This window comes from Suillus discolor (assembly GCF_016758755.1).
Source record: "Suillus discolor strain FC423 chromosome Unknown F5147scaffold_26, whole genome shotgun sequence".
Lineage (NCBI taxonomy): Eukaryota > Fungi > Basidiomycota > Agaricomycetes > Boletales > Suillaceae > Suillus > Suillus discolor.
The window spans coordinates 40,497-62,524 of NW_024541273.1; the positions used below are offsets into that span (position 1 = coordinate 40,497).

General features: G+C 49.4%; 9 protein-coding genes across 9 annotated transcripts; 7 read left to right on the forward strand and 2 right to left on the reverse strand.

The window, feature by feature from the left end:
• Positions 1 to 3,567: 3,567 nt before the first annotated feature.
• Positions 3,568 to 3,925, forward strand: F5147DRAFT_694002 (uncharacterized protein). The gene has a single exon (XM_041437279.1). The coding sequence runs from the start codon at positions 3,653 to 3,655 to the stop codon at positions 3,830 to 3,832; it is 180 nt and encodes a 59-aa protein (XP_041292990.1). The 5' UTR covers positions 3,568 to 3,652; the 3' UTR covers positions 3,833 to 3,925.
• On the forward strand, positions 3,815 to 5,485 carry F5147DRAFT_694004 (uncharacterized protein). The gene is made up of 7 exons (XM_041437280.1): positions 3,815 to 4,068; positions 4,126 to 4,241; positions 4,270 to 4,597; positions 4,655 to 4,858; positions 4,907 to 5,120; positions 5,171 to 5,330; positions 5,356 to 5,485. Exons 3-7 carry the CDS (start codon positions 4,270 to 4,272, stop codon positions 5,476 to 5,478), a joined length of 1,029 nt encoding a protein of 342 aa, XP_041292991.1. The 5' UTR covers positions 3,815 to 4,068; positions 4,126 to 4,241; the 3' UTR covers positions 5,479 to 5,485.
• Positions 5,486 to 5,705: 220 nt separating this feature from the next.
• On the reverse strand, positions 5,706 to 6,716 carry F5147DRAFT_694008 (uncharacterized protein). Its single transcript, XM_041437281.1, has one exon. It carries the CDS (start codon positions 6,625 to 6,627, stop codon positions 6,142 to 6,144), a length of 486 nt encoding a protein of 161 aa, XP_041292992.1. The 5' UTR covers positions 6,628 to 6,716; the 3' UTR covers positions 5,706 to 6,141.
• A 309-nt stretch (positions 6,717 to 7,025) lies between these two features.
• On the reverse strand, positions 7,026 to 8,719 carry F5147DRAFT_576638 (tRNA-guanine(15) transglycosylase-like protein; the record flags this gene model as incomplete). Its single annotated transcript, XM_041431335.1, has 3 exons — positions 7,026 to 8,345; positions 8,407 to 8,590; positions 8,655 to 8,719. Coding segments are annotated over 3 exons (1,569 nt in total), but the record flags the coding sequence as incomplete, so codon positions are not given.
• Positions 8,720 to 9,980: 1,261 nt separating this feature from the next.
• Positions 9,981 to 10,627, forward strand: F5147DRAFT_694019 (kinase-like domain-containing protein; the record flags this gene model as incomplete). The annotated part of the gene is made up of 4 exons (XM_041437282.1): positions 9,981 to 10,011; positions 10,059 to 10,096; positions 10,148 to 10,348; positions 10,426 to 10,627. Coding segments are annotated over 4 exons (342 nt in total), but the record flags the coding sequence as incomplete, so codon positions are not given.
• Positions 10,628 to 10,699: 72 nt separating this feature from the next.
• F5147DRAFT_164806 (uncharacterized protein) lies at positions 10,700 to 11,342 on the forward strand. Its single transcript, XM_041428351.1, has 4 exons — positions 10,700 to 10,741; positions 10,812 to 10,881; positions 10,943 to 11,128; positions 11,193 to 11,342. The coding sequence occupies exons 2-4, from the start codon at positions 10,864 to 10,866 to the stop codon at positions 11,238 to 11,240; spliced, it is 252 nt and encodes an 83-aa protein (XP_041292995.1). The 5' UTR covers positions 10,700 to 10,741; positions 10,812 to 10,863; the 3' UTR covers positions 11,241 to 11,342.
• A 625-nt stretch (positions 11,343 to 11,967) lies between these two features.
• F5147DRAFT_164750 (kinase-like domain-containing protein) lies at positions 11,968 to 13,262 on the forward strand. The gene is made up of 7 exons (XM_041428350.1): positions 11,968 to 12,098; positions 12,148 to 12,204; positions 12,255 to 12,440; positions 12,492 to 12,522; positions 12,576 to 12,613; positions 12,664 to 12,888; positions 12,936 to 13,262. The coding sequence occupies exons 1-7, from the start codon at positions 12,081 to 12,083 to the stop codon at positions 13,155 to 13,157; spliced, it is 777 nt and encodes a 258-aa protein (XP_041292996.1). The 5' UTR covers positions 11,968 to 12,080; the 3' UTR covers positions 13,158 to 13,262.
• Positions 13,263 to 16,661: 3,399 nt separating this feature from the next.
• On the forward strand, positions 16,662 to 17,347 carry F5147DRAFT_760873 (uncharacterized protein; the record flags this gene model as incomplete). Its single annotated transcript, XM_041440503.1, has 4 exons — positions 16,662 to 16,749; positions 16,809 to 17,045; positions 17,103 to 17,130; positions 17,172 to 17,347. The coding sequence occupies exons 1-4, from the start codon at positions 16,678 to 16,680 to the stop codon at positions 17,345 to 17,347; spliced, it is 513 nt and encodes a 170-aa protein (XP_041292997.1). The 5' UTR covers positions 16,662 to 16,677.
• Positions 17,348 to 19,814: 2,467 nt separating this feature from the next.
• F5147DRAFT_164867 (Chloroperoxidase) lies at positions 19,815 to 20,862 on the forward strand. The gene is made up of 3 exons (XM_041428352.1): positions 19,815 to 20,233; positions 20,305 to 20,508; positions 20,560 to 20,862. The coding sequence occupies exons 1-3, from the start codon at positions 20,011 to 20,013 to the stop codon at positions 20,751 to 20,753; spliced, it is 621 nt and encodes a 206-aa protein (XP_041292998.1). The 5' UTR covers positions 19,815 to 20,010; the 3' UTR covers positions 20,754 to 20,862.
• The last annotated feature ends 1,166 nt before the right edge of the window (positions 20,863 to 22,028 follow it).

Sequence of the window (22,028 nt, forward strand, 5' to 3'; positions counted from 1 at the left end):
GCTGATGGTGCTCTGGCTGCGTCCCGCTCTCAGGAAGTGCGTGTTCTCGTCTTTTGGCCTGCTTACCCGACCCTGATGGTGCTCTGGCCGCGTCCCGCTCTCAGTTGGTGCGTATTCTCGTCTTTTACGTTGATTACGCGACGCTGATGGTGCTCTGGCCGCGTCCCGCTCTCAGGAAGTGCGTGTTCTCGTCCTTTATGTTGCCTACTCCACGCTGATGGTGCTCTGGCCGCGTGCCCCTTGCAGCGAGTGCGTGTTCTCGTCTTCTACGTTGCTTACGCAACGCTGATGGTGCTCTGGCCGTGTCCCGCTATCAGCAAGTGCGTGTTCTCGTCTTTTGATCTGCTAACTCAACGCTGATGGTGCTCTGGCCACGTCCTGCTCTCAGGGCGTGCGTGTTCTCGTCTCTTGACCTGCTTATTCGACGCTGATGGTGCCCTGGCCGCGTCCCGCTCTCAGTTTGTGCGTATTCTCGTCTTTTACGTCGTTTACCCGACGCTGATGATGCTCTGGCCGCGTCCCACTCTCAGTTGGTGCGTATTCTCGTCTTTTACGTTGCTTACACAAGGCTGATGGTGCTCTGGCCGCGTCCCGCTCTCAGCAAGTGCGTGTTCTTGTCTTTTACGTTGCTTACGCGACACTGATGGTGCTCTGGCCGCGTCCCGCTCTCAGTTGGTGTGTGTTCTCGTCTTTTGACCTGCTAACTCGACGCTGATGGTGCTCCGGCCACGTCCCGCTCTCAGAAAGTGCGTGTGCTCGTCTTTTGACCTGCTTACTCGACGCTGATGGTGCTCTGGCCACGTCCCGCTCTCAGGCGGTGCGTGTTCTTGTCTTTTACGTTACTTAGTCGACGCTGATGGTGCTTTGTTCGTGTCCCACTCTCAGTTGGTGTGTGTTCTCGTCTTTTACGTTGCTTATGCAACGCTGATGGTGCTCTGACTGTGTCCCGCTCTCAGTTGGTGCGTATTCTTGTCTTTTGTCCTGCTAACCCAACGCTGATGGTGCTCTGGCCGCGTCCCGCTCTCAGGGCGTGCGTGTTCTCATCTCTTGACCTGCTTACTCAATGCTGATGGTGTTCTGGCCGTGTCCTGCTCTCAGGGCGTGCGTGTTCTCATCTTTTGGCCTGTTTACCCAACGCTGATGGTGCTCTGGCCGCCTCCCACTCACAGCGAGTGCGTGTTCTCGTCTTTTGACCTGCTTACTGGACGCTGATGGTGCTCTGGCTGTGTCCCGCTCTCAGGCGGTGCGTGTTCTTGTCTTTTACGTTCCTTATGCGACACTGATGGTGCTCTGGCCGCGTCCCGCTTTCAGCAAGTGTGTGATCTCGTCTTTTCACCTGCTTATTCGATGCTGATGGTGCTCTGGCCGCGTCCTGCTCTCAGACTGTGCGTGATCTCGTCTTTTGCGTGGCTTACTCGACGCTGATGGTGCTCTGGCCGCGTCCCACTCGCAGCGAGTGCGTGTTCTCGTCTTTTACGTTGCTTACTCGACGCTGATAGTCCTCTGGCTGCATCCCGCTCTCAGCAAGTGCGTGTTCTCGTCTTTTACGTTGCTTAGTCGACGCTGATGGTGCTCTGGCCGTGTCCTGCTCACAGCAAGTGCGTGTCCTTGTCTTTTGACCTGCTCACCCGACATTGATGGTGCTCTGACTGCGTCCCGCTCTCAGGTGGTACTTTTTTTTTCTTTTAGCCTGCTTACTTGAAGCTGATGGCGCTCTGGCCGCATCCCGCTCTCAGTTGGTGCGTGTTCTCGTCTTTTGACCTGCTTACCCGACGCTGATGGTGCTCTGGCCGCGTCCCGCTCGCAGCAAGTGCGTGTTTTCATCTGTTGGCCTACTTACCCGACGCTGATAATGCTCTGGCCGTGTCCCGCTCTCAGTTGGTGCGTGTTCTCATCTTTTCACCTGCTTACTCCACGCTGATGGTACTCTATTTGCGTCCTGCTCTCAGGCGGTGCGTGTTGTCATCTTCTGACCTGCTTACACGACGCTGATGGTGCTCTGGCCTCGTGCCGCTCTCAGTATGTGCGTGTTCTCGTCTTTTATTTTGCTTATTTGACACCGATGGTGCTCTGGCCGCGTCCCGCTCTCAGGAAGTGCGTGTTCTCATCTTTTGACCTGCTCACCCGACGCTGATGGTGCTCTGGCCGGTCCTACTCTCAGCAAGTCTGTGTCCTCGTCTTTTACATTGCTTGCTTGACGCTGATGGTGCTCTGACCGTGTCCCGCCCTCAGTTGGTGCGTGTTCTCGTCTTTTGACCTGCTTACCCGACGCTGATGGTGCTCTGGCCGTGTCCTGTTCGCAGCGAGTCCGTGTTCTCGTATTTTGACCTGCTTACCCGATGCTGATGGTGCTCTGGCCACGTCCCGCTCTCAGCAAGTGCGTGTTCTCGTCTTTTGACGTGCCTGCCCGTCGCTGATGGTGCTCTGGCCGTGTCCCGCTCTCAGATGGTGTGTATTCTCGTCCTTTGACCTGCTTACTTGACGCTGATGGTACTCTGGCCGTGTCCCGCTCTCAGTTGGTCCGTGCTCTCCTCTTTTACGTTGCTTACTCGACGCTGATGGTGCTCTGGCCGCATCCCGCTCTCAGGAAGTGCGTGTTCTCGTCCTTTATGTTGCCTACTCCACGCTGATGGTGCTCTGGCCGCGTGCCCCTTGCAGCGAGTGCGTGTTCTCGTCTTTTGACCTGCTTATCCGATGCTGATGGTGCTCCGGCCGTGTCCCACTCTCAGGACGTCCGTGTTCTTGTCCTTTGGGTTGCTTACCTGACGCTGATTCTTCGACGAAGTCCTGCCTTGTCAATGTGGCAGCTTGTGATTTCAATGCTGGTGGTGCTTCAGTAATGTCCTATTCTCATGGGGTGTGTGATGTCATGTATTGAAATGTTTGTTCTTTTTTGACGTTGATGCCACCAGAATTAGGTTTTCCGTGATGGCCCAACCAAGTCACGTCCAGGTATGCCATGCTATCTTTCCTGGTGAATATCCACGTCTAACTTTTTGCATTGCGCTGTCAGACGGTGAGTGCGTTTCTATGTTATGCATGTCTTTGAGTTGATTGTGAGTAGCAGGGTATGCGCATAACAGGATCGAGGAGATATAAGAAGACAGTGACAATGATTACAACGAGGATTTTTCAGCTGACGATGGGGAAGATTATGATGAGTGGGATGATATGGAGGACCATGAGGCCTGAGGAGACCATGTTTTATGGCAAGCTTTGAATGATGCGAGAAATTGCTATTCCCTGTACAATTGCAGACTTGGCTTCATGTGCTTTTAATGTTTGTTTCCCTATGTATATGTATGAACAGCATCTTCTTCTAGTGAACCTGGAGTGTCCAAGCTCAAGATTACTCTGTTCGAAATGCATGCCAAAACTCTGCTGTGCCTCACGTATTTTGTTTTGCCGCCATCATCTTGTCCTAGTAATCCCTCAACGTTTTATCCCGAGCAGTAGCTTCCTGAGGAGTCTGTATAACCATTTGAATCCTGGGCCTTAGTTGTTCAATATTCAATACGTCATTCCAAATTCAAGCGTTCCGGAAGGAAGCCGTCGACTTCCGATCGACTTGCCATCAACTTTTCAACTTGTCACTCATCGACACAACTTGCGTTTCCACCGTGTTCTTACAGTGCCCACATCATATCTCTGTATGGTACATTGCGCTACACTGTGTATAGCTATGTGTGTCTGCACCATGGTGGGCCTTCACGCGTACGGTTCAAGCTTCGCGTTGCGTTCGAACGGTACCAAGGCGTTTAGCATTCGTTATGCGAATGGTATTATTCCTTTCGGCTTGAATTATGCTACCCACATGTTAATTTATTACTGACTAGTATCCTTATTCTTGGCAGTCACGATCCTGTCGACAACTGGCGAGCCCTAGAGTTATGCAGATGCCTCCGTCTTCCGAGTCCAGGAAATGAAGCATTTAAGTTTCTCAAGCACGATCGAACCATTCTCTTCGTATGTGATTTCCTGTTTTCTCTTGGCCAATGGCCGGAACAATTGCGAATCCTGGACTTTGGATCATGATGCATCGTGGCAGAAACTTGATGGTGCCTATTGGTAGGTGGCCTACATAGCCTACTAGCGGATATAGAAGAAACCACTCTTTCCCTTCAGCTTGAATTCAAGTTCCTTCAAGATATTTCCTCTTGGAGAACATTAATGCGACTCCTGGGCCTGCAGCTACTCGAAATATAATGGATGCGGTGATACAGAGCCTTCTGATCAAAACAAACTCGAAGCCTTGTGACTGTCAACACAATGACACCAAACATTGCTTGTATCTCATATATTTACTCAAGCTTAGCACAAGCTCCCGTCTCCAACTACACCTTTAAACATACCTATTCACACGGAAATAATATGGGCTTCTTCTCTGACTTGTCCCATTGTTTCTTCGATGTTGGGATCATGGCTTGGGATGTGCTCCTCACGGTCTCCAACCTCGTGAGGAGGAAGTACCTCATAGGCGATGTCACCCCTGAGGGCCACCCAGGCTATGGACGGCACTGGCCAGAATTCATACCTCCCCAGTTAACCGACTCCCGCTGCTCTGCCCCGCATTCAATGCGATGGCCAACCATGGTGAGTTATTCTATAATTCTGGGTGATGAATCTCATTGGTATGACGGTATCTAAAACCTAGGCATCATCTCGCGCAGTGGCCGTAGGGTCTCGTTTGTCGAGCTCAACAACCATGTCCAGGCAACCTACAACTTCAGTCCTACCTTCTCTTTTTTCGTGCTGCACTTTCTCGCTCGCATGCTTAACAGAAACTTCAGCGAGGATACCTTTGATCTAGAAGAAATCGACCTGCACAATGGTATTGAACATGACGCCTCTCTTTTACGTGAGTAATTTTCTCCGCTTGTTCTTATGTTAAATAATTTGTCTTCAGGCCTCGACACTGCTTTTCAACCAGACCAATCGATAACACACGTACCCTTCATTGAGGAGTTACTCGCGGCAGCGACCGGCAAGGACAGGGACGGCAATGATATCATCACCACTAAAGATTGCTTTAGGATTCTCGGCAAGCGTCGTGCAGTGGCGCGTGCAGTAAACAAGGAGTTCTCGCTCAGCTTCTTCCACAAGATCTTTGGTAGCACAAAGTATGTTATTGCGTCATTCATTCCAAGCATCCTTCTGAGCGTTCTGTCAGTGCCTCGACCCTAATCACAATCTTTGGAGGTCGTGTAGACGACCTACACAGCTTTCTTCTTCATGAGCGGATCCCAGAGAGCTGGGAATCACGCATCCGTCAACCTCATGAAATGACTATTATCAACCTCGACAAGACTGTTTTGAGAGTTGAGGTCGGTGTGCGCGAGAAGGATTGGACGTAAGCGGCACGAGAGGCTGCAGAAAGCCATTGTAGTGTTACTCTTGGATGAAATACTCATGACGTGGGACACTGCATCTGGTTTTATTATAACCGTGGCACTTGGTACATACTGTATCATTCGTTAATCGTTATATAGCAATGATATATTACATATCACTGCTGTACGACGATTAACGAATGAGTAGTAAGATGCTATATTGCCTTTTGAATGTATATCTTGGTCGATTCCATCGTCTTTTGATAACTAAAATAATGCATTGCAATGAAACCACCAGCGTGATCGATCGAGGGGTCACTTGATGTTCGTCCACTGCTCCACCTCAGTCCAGATTAGGACAGTGATGCGCTTTGGAACGTTGCCACAAGTACTCGTACTAGTAGTAGTATAGATCCGCTATGTTGCGATAGTGCATGTTATTGTTATATTTCTGTATGGTACACCGTCCGCTGAGCCGTGCGATTGTACCACTAGTATGTATATTGCAGTAGCTTGAGCAGAGGAAGTAATCGGAGGGTACTAGTAAGCCTACCCTACCCTGGGCCCGTGCTGTACTTGCTCCGAGTCAATCCGATTGCTCTTGAATATGGATGTAGTCCGATAAGTAGTTAGTCCGAGGCGACACAAGGAATTTAGCAGTATGCAACAGCCAGCTCATTGTGAATGGAAATGAAATGACATTGTCGACTTGGACTCCTACCACCGATGATATGACTACTTACTGGAAGACCAGATGCAAGTACGTGTGCTACGATGAGCCTCGATTTCGTTCCAGTAGGGGATGAATTTGTTACACGCTATTATTATTGTCTCTTTCGTCATCCTGTAGACGCTTGAGGCAGTGAAACACCGCATGAATGCCTTCTCGAACAGCATCCACGTCCTCAGCCACAACCCTGCCAACGACCAACGAGCTCTTATCAGGATGCCACCGCAATATGGAGCCGCGGATCCTACTCTTCTTCGTAACAGCATTACTCCGAACAGAAAGAGACTCGAACAGGAACTCCGAAATCGCAGGTAACGTGAAAGCATCGGTATCTCTGGAAGAAGGCGCTGTCCGAAGCGGCCACGGGATATCTGCGAATGAGAGAGCTTCATCCGACGCGGCCAGCGCTTTCCACCGCTCATCGTAATCCCTCCATCTGCCTATTTTTGTCTTTTCTTCTTCTTGCAGCTTGAGCTCCGCGCGAATACGTTCTGTGCGGGCTTTATCGCGGCGCCCTTGTGCGTCGCGCAGAACTCCGCCGCCTCGAACCCACTCTATTTCGCTCATCTCTATGAGCTCCTGCTCCTTGTGAAGTCGATTGATACGCTCTTCATCGTGCGGCGGTTTCTCGCTACGCGTCTCGTCCCCTTTCCCAGGTGTGCTTTTGTCAACGAATGCTTCTTTGGTATTGGGGGACTGAGGTATGAATGCGGGGTATGGTCTTGACGTGCCTGATATCGGAGGAGGAAACGCGAAGTACCCTTTTGTGCTCATGCAGGATGTCAATCAGTGCAGATGAACGACAAGGTTGAACATGTCTGTTGATTATGTCATCCTAGGAACGGCCATCTGCTATCTCTGACAATACCAAGTAGGAACATGTATGCATTATGGTAACGGGAATGTATGTAACCGACGTTATGAAACTTACTGTACAATTACTGTACCTCATTAGAATGTACCGATCAAACTTTCTTTTCTTTCTGTGCCTCCCGCGCCAATCTTCCTTTACCCCGTGCGTGCTTCACGTCCTTCCAGTTTTCCCGAGCAGTATGGAACACTGACATATCCCCATCGTAAACCTCTTCAAACCTTGTGACCTCTCGGGCAAAAATGGTTGCTACTTCATGTTGATCAGCATGACCCGAAAGAATCGTTCGCACTCCAGTAAGCAGGGCATCAAGGACGGCGACATTATGTGCGACAAGGAGTGTGTGTGCAGACATCTCGTGGGTGTGTAAGAGGTGGTGCAGGTAGGCTCGTGTGAAAGGAGGTGAAAATCGTTCCCGGCTCATGCCGTCGTCTAAACGCGCTTGATGCGACTGAACGTCAACTTTGCTATGGTAGATAGGAGACGTGAGGGCAACTGGAGAGCATGCAGCGCAGGGGCAAACGGGAGTTTGAGACGAAGATGTTCTATCGCAGCCAGCGAGGAAGGCGTCTGACAACCTGACGAAGTCGTAAGCGTACTTCGCATCGTACAGGTTGTGACCAATGTCGCGTTTGCGATGGTCTGGACCACTGTCATGACTGCTGGGCACTGGAAAAATAAAATCGAGAGCCACTCCGATATCAGCTGCTTTTACAGCCCATCCCGCATCGGATACATCGACTCCAACATCTCTGATCAAACGCAGGATTTCGTGAGGGGATCGAACGTCCGTGACAAGGCGTGGTTTTGCGACCGGGAGGGGATTTAATGATGCACGGAGGAGTTCATCCAATGTGGGGGTCAGGGAGAGGAAGGAAAGAGGCTCGATCATGCTGGACGAGAGCGATGTGGGTGTATGAGCCGCGTTAGGCGTTGGCGCTTGTGCTAATGATTCCGAGTTCTGTAGAATCAAAGAGCTCTCTGCGATTTCGATGCCTCCGCCCTTATCGTTGTGGGTCAACGAAGGAGCTGGTCTGACATGAAAGGCGGCTAGGTCAAATGCATATCCAGCTACTCCTTCATCCAAACATAACAGTGGTTTCACAGCGTTCGCTTCCAACCCATGAAGAGTCTCCATGAGACTGTGCGAAGAGGCTCTCCTTGCGGAAGTCGAAGTACCACCAGCCATATGCACGAAGACATTCAAAGCAGCAGGAGTTGACTCCGTGGATGAGTCATCCATCGTGATTTCAACAGGACGCAACAGATCTGCGAGCCAAGCCGCACTCCGCTCGATGCTTTTAGTCATGCGTTTCTGCGAGTGCGGGGCAGCAGTAAAAGGCGTGTCACTGAGAGCAAATGCGATATCAGGCCGCATTGTCAGAACGTACGATCGCCAGTCTGCAGGCGTGACCTAAAAATGAAAATGAAAAGCCTTGATAGAGGAGACTCTACCTTCATAAACGAATAATCACCTTCCTCACGCCACGCATGCATGAAGCTGAAACATGTGAATTTCCATTTGGAGGCATCTCTCGAGCATCCAAAGGATCACGAAGCGAAAGCGAAACGATATGTTTCGAGCTGTCTAATCCAAAGAAATCATGTAGTGGCTGCGATCCCGCTTGATAAGTGGGTACTGGGGGTGTTTGTTCGAGGCTTGAAGTCGCAGATCCGAAGCATTATTCACCATCGGGGATAGCAGGGTGAAATGACAACTCACAATGACTCAAAAGATACGTTGATCCAGCTGATACCATTTGCAGAATATTGGACATGGTCCGATGAGAAAATTAGGTGTTGGGATGTCGATGAGATGGTTGGATGGAGTATCGGATGGTCGTGTCAGGCACAGCCTACCAACGCGGGGCCCGAACTGTTTCCCTTGGTCCAGGATGAAAGTGAGTCTGGGAAAGCGTGAGCCAATGCGCTGGGCTCCTCCAACTTGTGTCTGAGTCATAGCTAATGTGGTGATCTGATATTAAGATAGATGCAGAGGCGTTCTTAGAGAAAAGTTATGATCTTGTAGTATATGGGTTATGGTGCAAGCTGCAAGCTTGATCGATTGATCCCCGGAACTTTGAAAATTGAAGTGCTCCAGGTTCGTCAGGAGAGATATCCTTTGAAGGTAGAAAATGGTACGAGTCGAATAGATCACGTTTCTGCTTCAGAGCCAAGAAGGGCATGCATGTATGGTTACTATCATACTATGGTAGAATGTTACTAATGAACTCAATATTCAATCCGTGAATTGTAAACCTAAATTTACCGTTATATATATACAGAGAAGCTTCGAAGGCTGCAGACAACCCGAACAATACTCATAGATAAGAGCATAGCCCGATAGGTGATAGATCGATTCTTTTGCGCGTCTGGACACCTCTGGACACTTGTCCAGGTGATGTCCTTATCTATCATTTAGGGAGAGCGCTCTGTACTTACACCCTACTTGGATTTGCTATTCGACGTATCATTTGCACCCACACTCTCATCCAAGATGCCACCACACAACATTAATTTCAAAACTCCTCTCCGAGAGATCCCAGAGGCAGAACTCAGGAAAACTCAGAATGTTCCTCATCAAACCGGTGGCTTTGGTGATGTCTGGGAATGTATCTGGTCCACCTCTAATCCCCCTGTCACAGTGAGCCCAACTCCAAGCAAGTGTGCACGCAAATTGATTTGCTTATTTCTAGGTTGCAATCAAGGTAGTGAGGGTTGCTGACTCGGACAGTACGGCATCGGTGGAAAGGACTGCATTGGTGAGGTCTCGATATAGCATATCAACGTTACTTGCTGATTTCTGGTTGACAGGCTATACGGCGCCAGGCCTACGTTTGCGCAAATTTGTTGCACGACAACATTCTCCCTCTTTACGGTATTGTGACAGGGTTTGGAGTCCTTCCTGCGTTTATTAGTCCATGGATGGAAAATGGAACACTGCACCATTATTTGAAATTGGAAGTTGGTCTTTCGTGGGAAAGGAAGTCAAGTATGGTATGTATTTCAAATCTGCGGAGACACGTTGAGCCCTGACGTAACATGTCAGGTAAGGGAGATAGCAGCTGGTCTTCAGTATTGTGAGTGATGCTCTGGTCTTGCGCTTCAACTGACTGATTTACTGTAGTGCATGACAAGGATATTGTCCATGGTGACCTTACTGATGTAGGTTTCGTTCGTCGTACTCTATGCAGAAATGACGGTTCCACAATTTAGACCCACGTCCTAGTCAGTAGTGACGGGAGGCTCTGTCTCGGGGGCTTCGGTCTCTCGATGATCCTCGCAGAATATGACAACCCTACATTTAACTCATGTCACTCAGGCAATGTCCGGTGGGCGGCTCCAGAGCTATTTGACGAATACGCCAAGCCAACCAAGGCCAGTGATATTTACTCGTATGGATGTATCATGATGCAGGTGCGTCGCGTGTTCCCATTCAAGTATCACGATGGTGATATCAGGCAGGTATTTTCTGGCCTTCAACCTTATGCCAGTTTCGTGGAGGCTTTCCACGTTATAGCAGCAGTGGTAAGGGGGCGCGAACCGTTCTCCAGATTGGCTACTAGTATCAACGAAGAAATAGAACGGTTTGCACAACGATGCTTGTCAAGGAATATGGAATACCGCCCGTTGGTTGGCGAAATAGTGAAGTTCTTGTGGTCACAGACAAACATCGCGGAGACTATGAAGACGATGGTGTCGCAACCTCGAGTCACAGTGACACGAATATCGCAAGACGACCTCACGAAATGCGAACATCATCCATATGATCTGGGCGTCCTTGGTGCGGTTTTGAAATGCAAGTGGGTGGTGCGTGGGTCTGGCGAGATCGAGGTTAGTGTATATGCATTGATCTACGGAATTGTATGTAATACATCAGTCGACAGGTCGCAGTCCAGACTTCGGGGGATAATGTTGACAGTTACAGTGATATGAACAAAGTGTTTGATGTGAGTGAAGACACAGTTCAACTTCGCTGCACGGATTAATTCATGATGTATTGCTTGGCAGAAGATTCGCCGTGAGATGCATGTCAGGGAAAAGTTGAAGCACGAGACCATCCTTGCCCTCTATGGAATGACTGAAGGTTTTGGCATTCTCCCATCCCTTGTATACTCATGGATGGCAGGCGGTTCGCTGCACGACTACGTGAAACAAGAGCACTCTTATCTACCTGCGCGTCGGAAGCTGGATATCGTGAGTTGATGATTCAAAGTTTGTGGCATACATAGGTTCTTCAGCTCTGACCTCGAATGGACAGCTACTGGATGTGGCGTATGGTATCGAATATCGTCAGTGTCTCCCATAACTGGTCATGCATGGAACTCACGTGCATCCTTAGTACACAAGTGGGACGTTGCGCATGGCAATTTAACGGGTGTATGCTTCGATTACTTACGTTACGCAAAGATTCTTACTGCATCCCTAGGACAGTATTTTCCTTCACGGTTCAGGCCGTGTGCGCATCGCAGACTTCAGTCACTCGGTAATCCTGGCTGAAGCAGATAGTCAGATGTTCAGGGAGCAGCTCCCGGGAGATGCAAGATACACTGCACCTGAGTTTATCTTCACTGGTGGCCAGACGGGAGCACCAAAACCGACGAAAGAAGGAGATGTGTATTCATATGGCTGCGTCGCAATTCTGGTACGTTGTGCAGCTCATCAACTTTCTATGCATTTTACATTGCTATTCTCCAGGTATTGTCGGGAAAGGTCCCGTACTGGTGGATTTGGGAAGAGAGTCAAGTGCTTTCAGAAAAAGAAAAGGGTACATCGCCTTTTCTTCCTACAGTGGAGGTATGATCCTTGCGATGTTTATCTTACACAACCCTCAGAGGGTTTTTGATCCAAAGATTGATGAAGCGCACTTGAACTTGGTGCAAGGGTGCCTGTCGGCGGTGATATCCCATCTTCCAATCCAGAAGGTCCTCTACTTAGTTTTAGTCCAAAGTTCCGGGTAAGCCACTAACCTTTCATGCATGCCACTGTTAGGCTCATCATCTTCAGTGCTGCTGATCTGACGACCTCGGTCGAACGGCTCAACAATGTTCACCAGAACACTGGAGGATTTGGTATTATTCATAGGTGCGACTTGAAGCTCGATCTAAGAGGCATTGATGCCGTCCAACAAGGCTATCAGTCCCCTTCCATGTCAACTCGTGTCAATGTAGGTGCCTTGTCCGTCATTTCGTTCTACCTTTCTAATAGTGATCTAGGTCGCAGTCAAGGAAATAATTTTGAGAGGCAATACAGACATGTTGACGATTATCAATGTCAGTAGGCATGGGTTCTGCATTCAATCAACTGACTTTTGGTTCTTCAGCGATTGTTCAGGGAAATTATGCTATGGTTGAGACTTGAACACAAGAATATCGTTCCTCTTTGGGGAGTCGCAGATGGCTTTGGCTCCCTCCCAGCACTTGTCTCGCCATGGTTAGAAAATGGTGCGCTGACCGGATACCTTCGACGTGTGCACAAAAGGCTTTCTTACAACGAAAAGTTTGCACTGGTTCGGTCAATTTCTCATCTTACTATAATCCGCGCGTTAAGGTCTCTTTAGCTCAAGGACATAGCTCAAGGGCTTCAGTATCGTATGTTCGATGTTTTGTCGTTGATACGAGTCAGCTAACACAGATTGAGGCAGTGCATTCGCAGTCAATTATCCATGGTGACTTGAGCGGTGTATGTACACATTTAAGAGTTGTGTAAAACCCCAACTGAAGCTTGCTCAGAATAACGTTCTCATCGATGAAGACGGAAAAGCACACCTCACCGATTTTGGTCTCTCTGCTCTCGTTCCTGAGAGAATAAGTCAAGCATTGATGCCAACCAATTGCGGAGGCACCGCACCCTACATGGCGCCAGAATGCTTGGCGCTCGATGACGAAGGCAATGAGCCGGCGCCGGTATTCTCTCCGAAAAATGATGTATACTCTTTCGGAGGGATCATGCTACAGGCACGTAACCTGGATCATCAGTATTGAATCAGCTCATATCTCTGCAGGTATTGGAGGGCAAGGTCCCATACCATTACATCTCTGGTGGCTATCTAACTTTACTCACCTTGATATTACGCGGCATAAGACCCGAAAGGCCGCCCGCGCCTGTTATCAGGGACAGCGACTGGAATTTCATCCAGAGTTGTTGGTTAGAAGATATGGAACGTCGGCCCTCTGACGCAGACATCCTGGAATTTGTGGAAGCACGGGCTAGCATTCAGTCCTAGTTAATATTGCCTGCATTCCATTGTGTGTAGATTAGGAACCATGGACGTCGCCTGGATACAATCTCTGAAATCCAGTGAAATATTGATCGATCGCTTTTACCACTTCTCGGCTTATTCAACCCACAAGATTAGTATTGCATGTGTCCTGTACAAAGTAAAGCAAGGTCATAGTCAACGAAAGCTACTAAACATATAGCACAAGGACCGTCAAACATTATAGCACTTATCCAATGACTCAGAATCGTAATCCAAGTCCTAGTCGCCTAACGCTTTTGAATCATCGATTTCATCTTCATGAACAGATGCCTCATCATCCGAAAAATACTGGCCCACAAATGCCATACGCAACGCCGTGCTCGTGCTGAACAGCGTGAACTTCGACTTTCCCAGGTGGACCTTGAAACATATATCCTTTCGGTGGTGAGTCGCTTCGTTGGTGAATCTCGTTAGCGATCTCTGGCCATATGGGGTCATCCCCAGGAAACTGCTCAAGCTTGTGCACGGGGAGCGCGTGGACCTCCGGCGGATATACAGTCATGTCTAACATGAGCACAAGTTTATCTTTGAATGCAGGGAACTGTTGCTGTGCTTCACGAACGCGCGATTCTACATCTTTGGTCATTCCCGAGATTTCACTGGTTTCGAAGTCTACAATGACTGGAAATCGCGTGAGCCCCACGGCCCTGTTGGCAATTCGATTAAGAAGTATGAGACGAGGACTGACTCAGGGACTCACCAACGGTGCACCTTAGAACTTGACACCACTTCTTGTGTCCATTATGCCAAGCGGTCCTTTGGCATTTCTCCGAACAATAGATCGATACCAAGCAGCCTGCGCACCGACGCTTTTTGCTGACAAACTTGGATGTGCACATTGGACGCTGGCGCACATATGAGCACCCACATGATGGAACTAGTGACGATCAGCGTACTCCTGTACTACTGCACCTGTATTCATGGAAGTTTATAGGTTCTACACTGGCAGTCCACACTAGCTAGCCGCAGAGTACGGTCGTGGCATGACGGGGCGACTCGGCTCGTTAGATGGGGGTGGCCAGGCGCGGACGACCACTGATGTTGACTGGAATGCTAGAATCGAGACTGCTTTTCGTCTCACACATCATTGGCTTGTATTTTCTATTTATGATGCGCATGATGGTCGCTCTCGGGCTCGAATTCACAGCAGGCGAAAGCAACAAAAGCTTGGTGCATAGTACTGGAAACGCTCCCTTCCTGACGGGGATCAACGTTCAAGTCGGATCAAGACGCACTCGGTTATGACTGATTGGGAGCACTCTTGCTGAACCGGTGATGGCGAACTGCCTCGTGTCTTGGGCGTCTATGGAGACGAAGAAGGTTAGCGCGTGAAGGTAACATAAAAACGCACAATACACGCACCTCTGTAACACACCCACAATCCCTCAACACCATCAATGTCCAGTAAAATGTCACAGCTCATTCCAAGCACCACACCCATTCGAACTTTTGAAGATCATGGGGGGCGCATAACTGCAGTCGCAGTGTTCCCCGACAAACGACGAATGATTGCGGGCTCGGCGGACAATACACTTCGTCTTTGGGACTTGGACACAGGTGCTGTGTTGAAGAAGATGGAAGGGCATGGCAGGAAGGTGCAGGCATTGGCGATGTCACGAAATGGTCAAATAATAGCAAGCAGTGATGAAAATGGAAAGGTCATCACCTGGCACGGTGAAACTGGCGAATTCATCACTCAACCGATCGAAGCCCACTCCAACGCAATCTATTCTTTGGATTTTTCTCCGGATGGAACGGTGCTGGCCACTGGTTCATATGACAGCACGGTGAAGTTTTGGAGTACCAAAACGTGGCAGATGCAAGAAGATACAATCGAGTGTGGCAGTAATGTCTACTGCGTTCGATATTCGCCTTCTGGTGAACTTCTTGCCATCGCAACATACCAAAATATCCAAATTTATAATCCAGGCACAAGGGAACGCGTCGCATCTTTGACAGGTCACAAGTCATTATGGAAGGTGCCACTCGCGTGGACGCCTGATGGCACACGCCTTCTTTCTGGAAGTGGTAATTACATATGGGAGTGGGACACATCAACCTGGCAGCAGGTCGGTCGTCCCTGGGAAGGCCACACTGGTTATATTATCTACGCCATTGCCATTCATCCCGCTGGCACCCTCGTTGCTTCTGCATCTGGCGACACGCGTGTCCGTCTCTGGCGGCTCTCAGATCAACGAACCATCGCCGTCTTTGAGCATTCATCCGCCGCGACATGTGTCGCGTTCTCTGTGGACGGCAAGCACATCCTCAGCGGAGTTGAAGACAAGATCTCAGAATGGGCAGTACCCAGCGAGGCTCATTCAAAGGCGAGTTTCCATTCTGACTCTCATTACGCAATTCGAGCATCGTTCGTACAGATCCTTGACATTACAACAGCCCGCGATGCATGTCTAACTGGGGATTTGTCTGTCGCTGAAGAGCTCCTCACGCAAGAGATCCGCACCAACGCCAACGACTTTACTTCATATGCTAATCGTTCGTTCGTTATGGCACGGAAGCACAACTCGGACAACGCCCTTGAGGATGCAATCAAGGTGCGATCGACCCACCCATCTTACGGAAGGCTAACATTCATCCGTGACATAGTCAATCAACATTAAACCATCATTGATTGGGTTTATCTCGAAAGGCATCGCCCTCTGCGGAAAAGGTCACATCCAAGAAGCAATGGTTGCATTCGACGTTGCATCCACGTTCACAAACCAAGATTCAGAAACCAACCAATTTCTTCTCTTGATCAAGGTACATTTAATTCGTCTCCCATGCTATTTGCTTCATCCGGTATTCCAGGCCATCGCACTCTTCAACGCAGATCAACACGAGGAAGCAATGCTGCTCATCAAAGACCGGGATGTCGCTTGTCCGAATATCGATCCTCTTGCGCGTCGTGTCGTGGAAGTGAGTGTCATGTGGCCACACTCGGTCATCAATCCTGATATTCTCAACTTACGCAATAGACATATCTACGTGTTCAACTTGGAATCAAAGCTTTCGATGGCGCGCATCACGACGAAGCCGCTGATCACTTCACTGCCGCTATTAACTCAGACGCTTTCTCATCGAAATACATTCATTTCGCATACCAAGACTTGACTGTGGTGCGTCGACATGATGCATACATAATGCTGTCCATAACCTAGTTCTTTTTGCAGCTCTTCGGCTGGGATCTCGAATCCTTGCTGCTCACTACGCACCAGAAACGGTGCCAGGCTTTCCTTTCAGCAGGTAAACCCGACGAAGCCCTTGAAGCACACACACACATGATGGACGCCATCGACGACATTGCGAAGGACAGCTGTCTCGATTGGTCCAACGGCAAGTCTTCCATCATGTCACCCACGACTATCATGCTCACCCGCGTGTCACTCAGAGTTCAAGGAGAAATGCAGCACGCTCGCTGCGCACAACGACTGTATTCTTGGTGTATATACCTCTTTCCTTACCTCTTTCGATACTGACTATTATGCAGGCAGAGATCCCCGGCCAAGATCACGATGGCTATGATGCAGAACCCAATTTCTATGGAATGCATCAAGTGCGTGCATAGGCGTATCTTTCTGTTCTCTCTCACATAGTTTATTACAGTATTCTCAGGTTTCCGGGCCAAGATTTCAACAGCGAGCTGGGCGCCTTGGGCATCTCAAAAGACTGAGGCTCGCTATGACGAGGAGGTTTCAGTCAGTTCCTACACCTGCACCTGCACCACCCGCCACCTCACCACCCGTCGCCACCACCACTACCTTCAAAACTTACCTACGACGCATATTTACCCTACCACTCCATCATGCAACGCCACCTGTTGTCGACGTTCCTTTTGCCCAAGGTCGACAGGTGCGCTCGGTTATTTTGTTCGGACTGTTTCTTGGTGTCTCATATTCAAATCTACAGCGTAATGCTGCAGCGGGTGCTCCTGGGAGTGAGCACTCCTTGATACCTGATGAAGACCCTCCTTCACAGGATCCCAATACGCAACAGCAACATCAACCAGTAGCAGTTCAGGTAGACACCGGCGAACATGGAGGCGGCTTGTCCTGTTGTTGTTGCTGCTGCTGCTGCTGCTAGAAGCATTGGTGAACGTCCATGGGTATCTCAGTTTTATCGTTCATCTTGTCATGATATCCACATTGGCTTGAAGCGGTAGTTTATCGATCGGCATCAGCATCCTTTAGCTCACTTTTTGTCCTCCTCCGAGTCTACAGCTGATTGTGAACCTTGATTCTTTCACATGTAAATCTTGACTTGCGCACAAGTTACTGAGTTTCAGATATCGTGCTCATGTGCAATCACAGGGCCATTCCACATTCAAAGATGTCTCGTCGACTGTACGTAGTACTGGCAGGACGTGCAGCGGTTCATTCAAGTCTTCGCCGGCATCATTTTACACAGCACCCTTGCTGTTCTTATCTAGAAAATTTGCGTTACCGAGAACATTTCTGGACGGTTTCTAAATACTCTTTGTGTGACGAGTAGAACTGGCCACAGGCTGCTCAGATGGGTCGTGCTCTAACCGGTGCATAAACTTGACTTCGCCGAATTCACTGTCATAGTACGGGGCAGAAATACTCAGGCCCTGGGGTCAGTTCTGCTGGTTACAACCGGCAGGCAGACATAACTCTTGTCCGCAGCCAAGTTACATCTCCACGCGCAAGCCTGGAGTCGTGCCATGTTCTGCTATCATGATCCGGGTCTCTTGATGTTCTTTGCCATTCCCGCATCGACACATGATGCATCGATGAGCGCTCAGCGGTGAGCTACAGCCCCGGCCTGCCATATCATGGTCTTAGCTGACTCTGCTCGACGATCGATCGATCTTCCCGCTCAGAATTCAGCCTCCCATCCCTTCATTTTTCTCGCAGCTTGATACAATTCCTGCAAGGGCCGGAAGGCCTGATGTTTGGGAGAGATGAGCGATGGACGACAGTACTAGTATCCAGTTGCCTACCAGTTGCTTGTTATATTTGAAATCAGGAGACCGGGAACGTCTTGATGAAATGCACTGGAATTTCGCTTACTGGGAGATCACCCCTCGAGTGTAGAGGCCAAGGCGTTTACTGGCCAAGTGCACTTTGTCCATTACAGGTTCAGAATATCAATTCTATGAGGTGGTGGCTATCGCTAGTGACTCCGGTATTTTGCGATGCTCCAGTTCCATTGGCAAGACCTAGTATGCTAGCGTAACCGACGTGGAAGAATCAAGGATATTGTTGCCTTTTCTGAGGCAAAGCCGCCACCACAAGGCGCGTGAAGCTGCCAGTCGTTTTGCTTTCATCCGCAGTGCGCACTAGTGACGCCCGTTACATCCCCCGCTGTCGTTCTTGTCAAAGGAGGGCCATTCGTATTCAGTTTATCTCGTGGAAACTGGTCAGACGAAGGCATTTGTAATACAGTGGCTGGAGTGATTGGAGCGTACTAAGAATAGAGACGCGACTGCCACCTGTGTTATTTGTGCATGATGTGCCAGCCTGAGTGAGCGCTTTGAGACGTACCGCTTCCGATCATCCCCAAGCACTGCGTAAGCTTCACTTACTGCGTGAAAATTTCCCCGTGCCATACTGTCCTGACTGACATCGGAATGATATTTCTTGCTGAGCTAAGAGTCAGCGTAAACCATGAGTAGGATCCTTTGCTATCAATAAGGACGACTCACTTGGTAGAAATGTGTCTATCATGAGTTTGTGAGGGACTTGGGACTCCAAGGGTTGCATAGTGATCGCGTAAGTGGGCTGCTCGTCGACACGTGGATGAGAAGCAGCGGGCATTACGGTGCCCATTATATCTCGGTGCTGAAATCATGAAAGGGAGCTTGTATGAAGTGGAAGCAAGCCCTGGCGTGCATCTTGCTGCTGCTGTCATGTTCGCTATCGAAGCCTGAAGGAACCAAGAGAACGTCCAGACTCCAGATTAAGCACCGACATCACGTGACTCACGTTCGATTTCAAAATTTTGATTCTCTGAACAACTTCGCATCGAATTCTACGGGTGAAACTCCCGCATCCTTTAGAATTGACAAGCTTGTCGCTATAGCTGTTGATAACATCATTTCACAAAAAAAACACTTTGTATCAGTTACTCGTTGAGTCCGGACTCCACTCGAGACGCTCAACGTCAACTTGAATTTGATTTCGACAAAAATGGACTGTACTGCTATTGTCCAGCGGTATCAGTACCGGATACTTCTTGCTACTTGGCTTGGTGAGGAGACCTGTCACTGTCATTCGAACTCAAGTGTTTCCAGGTTCTTTGATCGTCCCATGTGGTTTTCGTATGTGGTATTAGCATTTGGGGATTGGACAAGCAGGCCTAGCGCTCCGGCTCTCGGAAGGCTGCGTCAATATTCAAGCTATCGAACGCCCAAAATTACAACTTCAATCCTCTTCGGAACCGCCACAAATTCTGATATCTGAACGTTGAACGTTAACATTGGGCCATTCATACCTAGAGCCGAGAAGCTTGATGAACTTGAAAGCAATGACTGTTGGACGAGTCTTTCTTTCAGTTCCTTCGAGTTCCTCTATGGTCTGGCTTAACCATGCGTAAACTAACAAGCTATTGATCTCTCCTTTTGTCCGCCACTAATGTTGGGCCCTCCTACATGAGTCTCGGTCTATACTTGGGGGACATGGGATTCCACAGGCCAAGCGTTCAGTACCGAGATACATAATCTTTTCCGTCAGTCCTATGACACTACCCCTGACGTTATTCGGATCCCTTGTATACTTAAGCTCCTTTGAACCGTACCTATCCATCTATCCATCTCTCTTCCTATCCCCGACTTAACACCTTCGACATAGCTATAATGGGCCCCTTCTCCATCGTGTCCCGTCTTTTCCTCGATTTCGGGATCTTATGTTGGGATATCCTCCTTACGCTCTCCAATCTCGTGAGGAGGAAGCGTCGCATCGGGCATGTCACCCCCGAGGGCCACCCAGGGTATGGAAAGCACTGGCCCGAGTATAGCCCTCCCAAGGAGACCGACTCCCGCTGCTCTTGCCCTGCGCTCAATGCGATGGCCAACCATGGTGAGTGATCCTGCCAGTCTCCGTGCTTAAGCATAGGTGGTAGTATTGGTGTTGACGATATCAAAAACCAGGTATCATCCCACGCAGTGGCCGCAACATCTCGTTTGTCGAGGTTGGCGATCATATCCGGACAACATACAACTTCAGTCCTACCTTCTGCTCATTTGTGCCGCGCTTTGCCGCTCGGATGCTTAAGAAAAACTACAGCGCGGACTTATTTGATTTGGAAGAACTTGACCTACATAATGGTATTGAACACGACGGATCCCTCTTGCGTGAGTGATTTGATATCCTTGTTTGTGTATGTCTGAATAATTCGTCTTTAGGCCTCGATTCCGCTCTCGAACAGACACAATCGACAAAGCATGTACCTTTCATTGAAGAGTTACTTGCAGCAGCTACTGGCAAGGACAAAAAAGACAATACTGTCATCACCACCAAAGATCTCTCCAGGATACTCGGCAAGCGGCGTGCAGTCGCACGCGCAGTAAACAAGGAGTTCTCTCAGCTTTTTCCATAAGATCTTTTTATTTTTTTTATTTTTTTTTTAATCCTTGTTTATTGTCCTGCGGGGCAGGGCCCTATGGTGGACACTACTTGCTACTTGCTACTTCGTGGTATGTACTCTTCCGTATTGTTATATCAACTCTTTACAATGGTCCCGGCTGATGCGAGGACAGCGGAGCCTTCTTAAGGCTTTGCGGGGTTATTACATTGGTGTTTGTGTTTCCCTTGGTTCTATCTCGTCTCTTCGTCCTCTTCTGGGGGCGACACGTCTCCGAAAATTGGCTCGAACCTCCCCGTTCGTGCGATGTACTTCAGCGTTGCTCTCATTCCTTTCCCTTCTCCCAGGAGATACTTGATGTTGCACTGACGCAGGCCCACTTCGTCTCTGAGTCTGTTGCGTTGTTGGGTGAATGCCGGGCATACCAGCAGGAAATGGTGAACGGTCTCCTCGTGCTCGTTGCATATCTGGCATTCTGCTGACGGAGCTTTCGATATGCGGTGTAGGTATTTGTTCAGCGCCACGTGTCCTGTGCGTAGTTGAAAGAGTAGCGAGCCGTGTTTTCTGGGTAGTGTATTGATGATTGTGGTGAATTTTCTCGACGGGGCTGACTGGTCGATTGATTGGAGTTGTGCGAATCGAGGGGAGTTGCGCATGATGGTATTAGCCTCGCTTTTGATCTCTCCCTGGAAGTGCTGCTTGCGTGCTGCTTTGCTGTGCGGTTTTGCTGTGCGGTAGGACTTTGATTCTTCCTTCCTTGTCTAGGAGCGACTTGGGGAGTTCCATAGCGCCTGATGATTCTCCCGCTGCGGCTTTCTTTGCTTCCTTGTCTGCCGCTTCATTCCCTTCTATCCCTACGTGCCCCAGAGTCCATCTTATGGTGAGCCGCCCGTCGTCCATCTTTGGGAGCGTCTTGCGAAGGTCGTCGTGGAATTTGTCCACCAGGTAGTGACCTGGTTTGGATCTGAACGCGGTGGTGGACCGAATCGCTGCCTGGTTGTCTACTCCAAGAGACATGGTGCCTCCCCTGCGTCCTCTTTCTTCCTTCAGTATCTGCACTGCCAGGATCATTCCCACTAGCTCTGCTTCGTACACCGTGTGCTCTTCGACCTTTCCCAGGTACATCCTCTTTGCTTTGACCACCTCCTCCCCTCTCATCAGCACAGCCGCTCCCCCCACACCTCCGTCTATCGCAGATCCGTCTGAGTATAACTTTAAGTCTTCATCGGTGAGCGTATCATCTGTTATTGCGTCCAGTGTGGTGTCCGCTATACGAATTTCGACGTCCGG